Below are 12,976 nucleotides of genomic sequence, written 5' to 3' on the forward strand. Positions count from 1 at the left end.
TTTTTGTTGTTGCTGTTATTTTGTTTCAACAACAACAAAACGCAACATTTGTTTCCATCTAATTTTCCGTCCTTTCTCCTCCTTATATAGTGTTGCGACAACGGTAGTGTCCTTCTCTACCCTTGTTCCACAAATATCTGATGTTATATAAACTGTAAACAACAACAACAACCACAACAAAAACATTCCATCCTTAATAAATATATAAACACTTAAACACAAACGGATACGCGTCTAATCGGTGTCAAAACGAAAAGTTCTTCTTCTTCGCAAAAACACAATGCTGCCATTGCCCAGAGGCCTATCGGGTCTCTTGGGTGGAAATGCCGCCCCCAAGTGGCATCGACATCAACAGCTGAGGAACTCAGTGTTTTTCGTCATGTGTCTATTTTTGCTAAGTGGCCAATTTGCAGATGCAAAGGTAAGTTGAATTTTTTTGTGTTTATAAAAAATACGAATCCCCTTCCTCTTGAAGTGGAGGAAGGGTGTATAAAAATTAATCGGAGTGAATTTTTGGAGGTGATAATTTGTGTAAAGTGTAAATGGAAAGTTTCAATGGTACATAGTTCGGTTTATAGGGAGTTTATTATCGAACTCAAGTTAAAAAAAAATCTATAAAAACCCTCAAAATTGAGGTTATGACCGAATTCAAACTTCTGTGGAGTTTCATATAATTGAGCCTTGGAGTAAAGATAGTTTATTTAGGGCAATAATAAAAAATAATAATTTTTTAAAATGAATATTTAATAAATATTTTCGAATTAATTTTCTGCTTGAAATTATTTCCAAACTATAAAAAAAAAATATTTTTAAGGGTTGGGAAAAATTTTAATAAGCACAGTGTTAGGAAAAACAAAAATTCTTAATATATTAATTTAGAATTTCCAATTTCCAAAAATGTGTGTGGACTTAAAGTCTAGAAGCCAATAAAATGTATGCTAAAAAAATATTTTTTATTTCTATTTGAATTTTTTTGTATTTAATTTTTTTAAATGTTTATTAAAAAAAAATATATATATATATTTTTTTTTTCAAATATAAATTGAAAAAAAAAATCAGTAATTATTAACAGAAAAAATATTAAAAATAATAATTACATTTTTTTACAATTTGTAAATTTGTTTTTAAGCTAAACAGTAATAAATTTTAAATAAATTATAATTTATTGTTTTTTTTTAAATAAAATGTATTTAATTTTTTATACATGTTTTTATAAAAAAAAATAAAAACCAAAAAAAAAATTGAGGTTATAAAATATTTTTTCTTTAATATTTAGGACATTATATATTTTTTTTAACGATATAAAAATTTTAATACAAAAAATAAAAATTAAATTTAGGCACTAATTTTAATAATGAAATTAATTTTTAAAATATTTGTTTTTTATTAAAAAAAGTTTATACAAATGTGCCTAATTGAAATATTGGTTTTAGACTCCATGTTTCTGTGACCAAATACGTTTCAGAAAAATTCGAGTCGTCCGTCCGTCTGTCTGTCTGTCTGGCCGGCTGGTGCGCACGATAAATTGCGAAGGGAGTAATAGATTCCATCCAAACTTTTCACATCTTAATATTTCTTTCAAACTTATTTCAAGTTCGAAGATGGGGAATATCAGTCCACTCCTTCTGGTACCTCTCCCACAAAATTTTCAATATTGTACAAAAAAATGTATTTTATATTATCTTGCGAACAGACTTTGTACAACCTAATATCTATTGGCCTATTATCTATTGGTCTACTTCTTCTTGTACATCCCCCAGACGCATTGGTCCACACCTTCTGGTACCTCCCTTAGAAAGGCTCAAAATCCAATCCAATTTTAAGCGAATGGAATGTTCGATTTGAACCAAATCTTTGTACAACCTATTACCTTTACCAATTTTGGATGCAGTCCGAAGATGAGACTCCACAAAAGGTCAACATGTTCAAGTTCAGGCGAACGAAATGTCCAATTTGAAACAAACTTTGCACAACCTTCTATCTCTACTAAGCCTACATCAAGTGCAAAGATGATACCGATTTGTCCACTCCTTTAGGTACCTCCCCCACAAAATGGTCAAAATTGTTCGAACGATTTGAACCAAACCTCTATTACCTTTACCAAGCATAGATGAAATCCAAAGATCGGACACATTGTTCCACTACTTCTGGTACCTCCCCCACAAAGGGTCAATATTTTCAACATTTCTAAATCCCATATTAGGCGATAGTAATGTTCGTTTTTAACCAAACTATTATCAATCTATTATCTTTACCAAGCCTAGATCAAGTTCTCCCCCAGAAAGGGTCAGTATTTTATAAACTTGTAAACTTTATTAAATTGAAGCAAATTGAATTTTCCGATTTCTTCTATATTTTGTTTAGATCCTCCTTTCCGCTGCATATTTTATATCCTCAAACGTAGCGGGGATTTGCATTTTTTTTTCCAGACGATCTTTAAACTTGAATTAAAATATAAATAAAAAATTCATTATAAAAAATTAATTAAAATATTAATTATATTATATTATTTTTTGTAATGTCGACTCAAATATTTTCCGTTTATAACAGCACTTAAACTTTGATTAAAAACAATAGTATGCTCTTTTAATGTGTGTAGAATTATTGTTCCTAAAAATCAACTAAAAATATATTAGTATATTTTTCTTTTTATATATTTTTAATAATTTTTAATGATTTAAAAATGTTAATATGCCCTTAAATGCGCTGTTTCTAACCCGTCTCTTAAATACACTCTTTACTCTATTTCGTTAATCTCTGATTTTAGCAATTTCTAATCTCTTAATATAAATCTCTTCACGTTCTCTCTAACTTGCTCTTCGCCCCATACAATGCTTTGCTATGCAAATCAAACGATATTCTTGCTGACATCTCCTAATCAGAGTCTAATGCAGTGATACTCTTATTACTTGCATTGGTATTTGTAACATCCTCTCCAGCCTATGCAAAACAATGCTAGATCTAAATTAAGAGAAAATACGTGAGGTTTGTTTTCACGAAAACATAAAGGGCTGAGCAATACTGGTCTAGTGTAGAGCACTTACATTTCTCTCATTATCTTAAAGAGTTCCAGAGAAAGAGTTTCTCTTGTATTGCTCATTTTTGCAAGAGAACATTTTTGTTTAAATTATTTATGAAAAAAAGAGCATTTCTCTCTTAAATATGCGATCTTTATTTAAATCATTATATATATTATATATTTAAATCATAGTATAGTATATAATATTTAAATAATAATCCGTTATTAAGGAAAAATAATCAAAACAGAAAAAATAAGAAAAACGTAGAATTTTTTCTGAAACAAAACAAAAAAAAAAAAACAACAACCGAAAAATTGGGTCAAATGAAAATAAAAGAAATAACGAGAAAACGCAACAATCAGTCAACTGACAGACGGACGGACGGACGGACGGACGGACACTGCCTTATGGAGGAGTAATGCTACTACTCTATCTTAATCGTTGACTTTCTTTCGTCTTCTTCTTTTTGATATAAAATTGTCGCATGCATTACAATTAACATTATTTAGTATCTGAATGCATTGTAATCAGTGGCAAATGTTTGTTGGTGTTGTTGTGTGTGATATTTGTTATAGCATGTATTTAAAAGCGTGGAGTAACACACTCCAGAGGAAAAATTATGAAAAAATAAGGAATATAGAATAGATTTGTAAAGAAAATGCAGTCGAGTGACGACAGACGATATATGAGATGATGATATATAAACATATGTAAGTGTAGTGATGATGTTGATGATCTTAAATGATGGCTGGGTGCCATAGAACTATCACTTTTTGTTATTATTTATTGTTGTTACTTAGACTATATTATATTTCCGGAATAGTTAGAATATATGTATGCGCATTGTATATATTTATGTTAAAGTAAATAACTTGAAAAATATTTAGTTTAAAAATAGTCAAATTAAAGTTTTAGAGTTATTACAAAAAATTGAGATAAATTTTAACTTAATAATTGATGTGATTATTGAATGGCCTTGACCTTACATTCTTGTAATTTTCAATATCTGACATTCTAGGAATATTAGCAGTGTGTGTACATACTTCAATATTACGATCTATATCGACAGACATCGACCCAGAATTTTATTCAGATCCAAAAAGGTATACATACACCTTTAGAAGTTGTCCGATATTTACAGGTATTGATGAACGATATAAAAAATCGATAAGATTGCCCAACCCCTGGGCATTGAAAATTAATGGCTGACTGACTCAAATGATATTATAAATTTATTATGGAGTATTGAGATTTACTTGCTCGATGGAGTCACGATGGAAGTAGCTTGGAGAATATAAATTTTGAAATATTTTTAATTATTTTTTATTACTTACATTTAATTTCTGTACTGACTATTCCTTACTCAAACAAATATGACTCCCGATCCGATCGACATAAAAGTATGTAAAATTTGATTCGTATTGGATTCAATTTCGATATAGCTTCCATTAAAAGCTGCTACATCTATCCAATAGCTATAAATTTTCACACAGGACACCTACTTCAGTATAGAATGTCTTGTGTCAAGTTTGGCCCAAATTTCTAAAGAATTAGTTATAGCTCCCAAATATAACTTCGTCCTGCTCCCAAATATAATTTCGTCAGATATGAGGTTATCGGTGCACTCAATCATGCTGCATCACCCCGATCGACACGAAATTTTGCACAGAGGGTCGAATTCAGGCATGTACTAGAACATGTTTTAAACTTTATAGAAATCGGTCCAAATTTAATTATAGCTCCCATATATAAGTTCGTCCGATTTCTGGAAAATCATACACCAAAAGAGCCTTGTATGTCCGATTGACTTGAAATTTTGCACAGACCAGCCAATTCTATCTAGAAGAGCTAGTAATAAATTTTGTGGAAATCGGTTCAAATTTAGATATAGCTCCTGATTTTTTTTAATTTTGTTTGATTTCTGGAAAATCGTGCACCAAAGGAGTCTTGTATGTCCGATTGACTTGAAATTTTGCACAGGCCAACCAAATTCTATCTAGAAGAGTTGGTAATAAATTTTGTGGAAATCTATTCAGATTTCGATGTAGCTCTATGTAAAAGTTCGTCAGATTTGAGGTTGTTGGTGCACTTAATTTTGTTATATCCATCCGATCGACACGAAATTCTGCACAGAGGGCCGAATTCGGATTACAATCATGTGTGTTCAATTTGATAAAAATCGTTTCAAATTTAGATATAGCTCGCATATATAATTTCGTTCGATTTCTGGAAAATCGTGCACCAAAGGTGCCAAGTATGTCCGATCGGCCTGGAATTTTCCAAAGGCCAACCAATTCTATTAAGAAGAGTTGTTAATAAATTTGGTCGAAATCGATTCAGATTTCGATATAGCTCTTATGTAAAAGTTCGTCCGATTTGAGGTTAAAGGTGAAATTAATGATGTTATATCCATCCGATCGAAATATCCACGAAATTTTGCACAGATGACTGGTCTAGAAGCATGTGTGTTCAATTTGATAAAAATCGTTTCAAATTTAGATAAAAGCTCCCATACATAATTTTGTCGAATTTCTGGAAAATTATGCACCAAAGGTGCCATGTATGTCCGATCGGAATAGAATTTTGCATAGGTCAATAAATTCTATTAAGACGAGCTGCTAATAAATTTTGTGGAAATCTATTCCGATTTCGATCTAGCTCGTCCGATTTGAGGTAAATGGTGGACTTAATGATATTATATCCATCCGATCGACACGAAGTTTTGCACAGAGGGTCGAATTGGGTTTAGAATCATGTGTGTTAAATTTGGTTGAAATCGGTAAAAGTTCGTCCGATTTGAGGTTAATGGTGCACTTAATGATGTTGTATGCATCCGATCGCCACGAAATTTTCCACAGATGACTGAATTCGGGCTGCAATCATGTGTTTTAAATTTGGTTGAAATCGGTTTCGATTTTTATATAGGTCCCATATATAATATCATTTGATTTCTGGAAAATCCTGCGCCAAGATCGATCGATCACCACAAAATTTTTCAAACAGACTACCCAAATAATGACTACAATAACACGTGTTAAGTTGGGTTCAAATCCGATCAAATTTTGATATTGTCGCCGCATACAAATTTGTCGAATCAGATTTCGATATTGTCGCCACATACAAATTCGTCGGGTTTCGGAAGAATTATTCACCAAAGGCGTTATATATGCCCGATCGGCAGGAAAAATTTACACAGGGGGCAGATTTTGGCTAGATCAAATATCTTGATAAATTAATTATTGGCTTAATTAGATTTACATAATCCATGGAGTCACGAAGGAAGGGATGTTGCTTAGAGCCTTTTTTAATTTTCATAATCCCATAAATGTGGCACATATATTTAATTTCTGTATTGATTCTATGAAATTCTAACAAATTCAAATTCGAACTGAGATAACCCGACCCGATTTATTTTTTTATCAATTGTTTGAGTTCATTTCTAAAAACCAATTATCATTTTCTGGAAAACAATTTTTGAATCTCACATTACCAAAAATAAGCACTTATCACTTTCATTAATGTTTCCAACAACAAATTCGAAAATAAAGTTCAAAATCTAAGTGATAACCCTGGTTTAAAAGATTTCAAAAAATATGAAAAATGACGAAAAATTTGGCGATTAAATCTTTACGAAAAAAATATCTCTAAAAATTGTCTCCTAACAACGAGGGACAACGTCCATTAAAAAAAGCAAAAAAAAATAAAATTTAAAAAAATTAATCCACATTATATTCAATTTCCGGTCCCGTTTTTTATTTCCATTAAATAAAAAATTTTATATTAATTTTCAGTTCATTTTTTTATTTTGTTTTTCATTCAGAAAAATAAAAAAATGTTGATAATACAAAAAATAAAAAAATACTATTTATTAGTGTGTTGTTAACCCCATTGGGACAACAACAACAAAAACTTTTCGAGTTGACATTAATTTGGTGGCGCATTATCATCAGCATTGTGCACCCCAAAAGTAGGCAACATATTAATTAGAAACGCACACACACACACAAGTATATGTTTCCACTTGTTGTTTTCCTGTGTGAAATGATGATAGCCTTCAATTATTTATTAGAAAAAAAAACAACAATACAATACTATTTGAAAATAATATATAAGTATAGAAAATTGGCGCGTGTTTCCGTCATTGATAAATTGAAGTTCCGTTAGTGTGGCCTCAATGCACTTTACACACTAATACATGCACACACACACTCTCAAACACACACATATTTATGCGCCCTTTAGTATCGTTTACAAAACGTATCACATTTTCTAGTTTCTTTTTTTATTTCAATTTTTTGTTCACTCAAACAATTTTTTAGAAAACAAAGAAATAAAAATTAGAATTTTTTCATTGTTGTTGTTGGGCTGTGTTGCTGTTGTAATATCAGCAAAACGATTTCCTTTCCTTTTTTTGATTATAAATAATTGCATTTAATCGAATGAAACAATTTTTTTAGAATCTTAGGGTATGTGATATGTCAAAGGATCCGCCCAGGGATGAACCACATTGAAATTGATGGATATCAATTCCTTCAATTTTTGGAAATATGACCCCCAAAGAAATTTTGTTTGTCGAATCGACATGCAATTTTCAATCGGTAAATTTATTTTTTTATAATTTTTGCAATTTTTTGTATTTGTGTTAATTGTATGGAAACTTTAATCCACAAATAATTTATCGAACTGCAAATTAAATCAAGTTTTATTGAATGAACAACAAGAAGCAAAATCCCTCCCTGCAAAATCTTCCCCCTTAAGCAAAACCGGATAAAATTTATAAAAAAAATAAACCTTGTTACCTTTTCTTGTCAATAATGCCGTTAGACATGGTCATGACCATTATTATAACAACGGCAACTACAACTACTTTTCTTTTTGTGGTTTTATTCTGCCCTATGCAAACTAAAAAAATATGTCTCTAAGTAACTGCATATTTTTTTATTGCCTTTGTTGACACTTTTTTCTTCATCTTCTTCCACTTCTTCTTTATTGATGCTTCTCTTGAAGAAAAAACCAAACGTTTATCTTCCATTTCATTAACGGAGTGCCTGCCAGCATTTTACCGGAGTGATACTTAACCACAAAATACCCGACCAACAACTTATACCCAGTGTTGGCGGTGTTGATGGTGGCCAAGTCTTAAAGCAAAGGATTAAATTTCTTTACACTCAACATTGACAAGTTAGTTAAAATTTTTCATAAAACGACATTTATTAATTCAAGGTTAATGGAGACGGAGAGGGAGAGGGGAAAAAGAGCGAAAATGAGATATTTTTATGGAATATTTTTTAAACGATCAAACTAAGGCGTGGATTTTTTAAAGAATATTTTTTCAAGGGTCCACCTAACGCGTGGATTTTTTAAAGAATATTTTTTCAAGGGTCCACCGCAGGCGTGGATTTTATTTAAGAATATTTTTTCTAGGCCAACCTAAATCATGGAATTTTTAAAGAATATTTTTTCAAGGGTCCACCTAAGGCGTGGATTTTTTAAAGAATATTTTTTCAAGGGTCCACCTAAGGCGTGGATTTTTTACAAATATTTTTTCAAGGGTCCACCTAAGGCGTGGATTTTTTAAAGAATATTTTTTCAAGGGTCCACCTAAGGCGTGGATTTTTTACAAATATTTTTTCAAGGGTCCACCTAAGGCGTGGATTTTTTAAAGAATATTTTTTCAAGGGTCCGTTAAGGCGTGGATTTTATAAAGAATATTTTTTCAAGGGTCCGTTAAGGCGTGGATTTTTTAAAGAATATTTTTTCAAGGGTCCATTAAGGCGTGGATTTTTTAAAGAATATTTTTTCAAGGCTCCAACTAAGGCGTGGAGTTTTTAAAGAATATTTTTTCAAGGGTCAACCTAAGGCGTGGATTTTTTAAGGAATATTTTTTCAAGGCTCCAACTAAGGCGTGGAGTTTTTAAAGAATATTTTTTCAAGGGTCAACCTAAGGCGTGGATTTTTTAAAGAATATTTTTTAAAGGATCAAACTAAGGCGTGGATTTTTTACAAATATTTTTTCAAGGGTCCACCTAAGGCGATGTTGCCAGGGTATTATAGATTTGTGCAGCCCCAATAGTTTGTAACGCCACGAAATATTGGTCCTGGACCCACCATTAAGTATACCAATCGTCATATCTCGACTTGCTGAGTCGATCTAGACATGTGTGTCCGTCCGTCTGTCCATTACAATTTGTAAAAACCATACAGGCAACAGTTATGGACCAATCTTCACGAAATTTTGCATGTAAGATGGGTTCTGCCCAATTCCCCAATTATTCTTTTGAATGTAAATTTTAAAATTTTTTTTTAGTTTTTTTCAAATAAGTCTTTTTTTAATTTCCAAATACCAATTTTCTTAATTTTTTTTCAAATACCATATTTTTATTATTTCATTTTTATTTTCATTAATTTTTATATAACAATTTCCTACGATTTTTGTAATAACATGTTTTAATTTTTTAATAACAAGTTTCTCAAAAAATTGGTGTATATTTTTCATTTCTTTTCATTTCTTCTTATTAAAAAAAACATTTCCTACAATTTTATATACACTTTTTATTTGTTTTGCCCTTTTTCTTCACACATTTCTTGCTTATCTTTTTATAATCAATTTCCTTTTTTAATATATTTTTTTTATTTCAATTTTTTTATTTAATTTATATTTTTTAATTAATTTTACATTTTTTAACTTTAATTTTTTCCATTTAATATTACCAAAGTCCCAATAATATTTATTGACACATTCCTGTTAATATTAATTATTAAAAAATAATATAAAATCGCTTTAAAACCCCCTTTAATTAGTTTCCTCTAAAAAAACACTGCTATACCTCTCTTCAAATTCGAATTCTCTTACAACTAATATCAATTTCGTCTCTCATTCTTCATAGAACCACAAAACAATAACTGCAATCATATGGATTTTCTCTCCCATTGACTCTTTGAAAATATTCAAATGAGCTACTCTGTCTTTCTCTCTCTTTACTTCCCTTCAATTGAAGTTGAATTGTACAATGAAACAGTTAAGTGCATGCATGCACCACACACACACACTCGCATACAACACTCAAGCCTTATCAGCATAACAGTGTGCCTGCTGTTGCCGCCATACACAAAAGTGGAAAGCAATATAATCAATGAATGAACGAAGAAAGGAATATGAATGATACAATAACAACAACACGAACAATAGCAAACCCTTTCATGCAACAAGTGTTGTGTGTGCGAGTTGTTTCTTTCCATTCAATCAATACAACAACAGCAACACAACCCAATGAGTATGAATTGATCTCTCAATGACTGGCAGGCAATCAGCATATGAAATAACGGCAGAGATGATAGTGATGATGAGTGTGGGTGTAGGGCTCGTGTGTGTGTGTGTGAATACTGTTATGCCAAAGGAAGAGTATTTGTAAAGGGAAAATGTCTTGTATTTATCTTTGCATCTTTAAGAAGGGGAAGAAGACAAAAATTGAAGTACATTCTCCCAACTTCCTATCCACTTCACTCTTTGCGGTTAATGATCGAGAGATGCAATTGTTTTTGTTTTGTTTTCTTCTAAATCTATGTATGTATGACTGGAACGTGTTATTATTTACATACATATATGTACACATATAAGGAGTTTGATCTTAATTACATGATATGCATTGTTGCTATTGTTGTTGTTGTTATTGTGTTCTTTAGGGTAAACAATGTTGATGATTTTTTTTGCTCTTCCCTCTATTTCTTGATCAAAAAGAGTTTAGCAAAATTGATTGATACAACACAGGGCTACAAAAACAATTAAAAAAAATAATTATTTACAAAAAATGTAAAAGGAATTTCGATGTAAAAAGGAAAAATATGAGGGTTGCTAATTATATTTAAGATCGTGCCAAAATTGGTGGTGATAAATTAAATAAAAAAAAACAAAATTTTAAAAAATAAAAAATTTAAAAATTAAAAAATACAGTATGAAGAGGTGCGAGTATTTGTGGTCTTAAATAAACCCACTGAAATAATTTTTCAATGTAAATGTATAATGAAAATTTTCATAAATTAGAAAATATTTCGCCTGACAAATTTGGAACAAGGAATTTGCAAAATCACCACTTTCATACCATCAATAGTTACTTAATTCCTCATTTATTATTTTTTTTTTTTCAAATAAACGAACATTTTTTTCGCATTAAAACCAATAAAAAAACTGACATCCATTCTAAATCAAAGATCAAATCAATGTTCGAACAAAAAAAATTAAATTAATAAAAACCAAAAAAAAAAAATGCCGCCAAACAGATGGTGTTCGCGTTTTTAACAAGAATTTCATGTGACTTCCAGAGGAGATCACCCACAATTAAAAAAAAAAGAAAAAATCAGAGAATGAAGCGCTACAAAGCAAACAAACAATAATCGTTGTATATGTGTGTCTATATGTTTGTTTTGTGTCTGCGTGGAAATGTGTATAACCTCAAAGATAAACAAAAAAACAGCATTTTGTGTGAACATTAAAAAAACAGATCCTAAATAAGAATAAAAACGGACACACAAACAAACCGCAGCACTAAATTTTTTTATGAAATACAAAAAAATAATTAAGAATAAAATTGAAACAGTAACAAAGCGAGGGAAAAAACAAAAAATGGAATTAGGAAAAAAAATATAAAAATTTGGATAATATGTAAATATCTTAAAGGCGAAGAATAAGTCTTCTTATACAAGCCTTCAGGTATTCCTACAGAATATATTCCCATATATGTCCTATAGACGACCATCGATATTTATAGAGATATTTCTATAGTAGGCCCAAAAAGATTTCAGAAAACAAATCCTATAGAATCCAGGAAAAGAGCACTTATAAAATACTCAGATGTCTACTTGCAGAAAATCCCTTATAATTTCAAGTGGGCTTTCTACTGAATATCAGGAAATGTGTCTATAGAATGGCAAGAAATCGTCCTACAGACCAATATAAGGTAATTGTATGAAAGACCAGAAGTATTTTCATGGAATTTTAGAAAGCTTCTCATAGAAGACCAGCATGTCTTTAAAAAAAAAGTTATGGAGGTTTCTAATGGAATTTTAAATACATATAAATCCTTAAAAAATAAAAAAATAGGTCGAAAAGAGCCTTCCGAATGCCTACCCTGCAAGCATTTGGAAGTGAGTTTTATCTTCCAAGAGAAAAATGTGTCATTTTCGTAACTTCTTTCTTTTAAAAAGGCGATTTACAATAACAATTGTATTGCACCGTTACATTTAACTTCTTTCAGTATCTTTTTCGTAACTTCACTTCCATGTAAAAGCGATAGTTTACAGTTATTCTCGAATTGTGGAAATTTGACAAAATTAAACAGGCTTAGTTTATTCGTGAATTGCGTTGAGATTGGTTATAGTGTTACAGTGTTGAAATTATGTGGAAAAAGTGAAGTGATATTTAAAATAAGCAAATAAATAGTTATTTTTATTTTTTAGACCTTTGTGATGAAGTGAAAAATTTTTACGTGTCAAACGCTTGGTAAATTATACACTTACTATGAAATTGAAAGGTTTTTGTATATAAAAAAGTAAAAAATATCACATAAAAATCAAATTAGTGAAATGCAGACATATCCTTGAGCGTAGACAAAAACACTTGAACATTTAATGTGATCGCCTAAGTAAAGAAACAGTCACTTAAATTCTGGTATAGCATCGTCGGTGACAATCGATTTCTTATCGAAAATGATAATGTTCACGGGAAGAGTTGTACCACGCCTGCGTTACTACAAACTTTATCGCCTGAGTAACTCATAGTGGTCACGGAGAAGATCCTACCAAGTAGTATCGCGGGCGTGGTACAACTCTTCCCGTGAACTTTATGATTTTCGATAAGAAAGCGATTGTCGCCGACGATGCTATACCAGAATTTAAGTGACTGTTTCTTTACTTCGGCGATAAAAAATGCTTGCAGGGTAGTTTTCTAGGTATTGTTTGAG

General features: G+C 30.8%; 1 protein-coding gene across 1 annotated transcript in view; it reads left to right on the forward strand.

Annotated features, from left to right (window-relative positions):
• Positions 1–280: 280 nt before the first annotated feature.
• The window catches only part of LOC133332789 (collagen alpha-1(IV) chain), a 43,902-nt gene continuing 31,206 nt past the window's right edge, over positions 281–12,976 (forward strand). Inside the window, exon 1 of the mRNA XM_061541162.1 lies at positions 281–421. Within this exon, the coding sequence (XP_061397146.1) occupies positions 281–421 (141 nt within the window). The remainder of the gene's footprint in view (positions 422–12,976) is intronic.

This window comes from Musca vetustissima, unplaced genomic scaffold (assembly GCF_032173495.1).
Source record: "Musca vetustissima isolate MV318-11 ecotype Yass unplaced genomic scaffold, APGP_CSIRO_Mvet_v1 utg63045, whole genome shotgun sequence".
NCBI lineage: Eukaryota > Metazoa > Arthropoda > Insecta > Diptera > Muscidae > Musca > Musca vetustissima.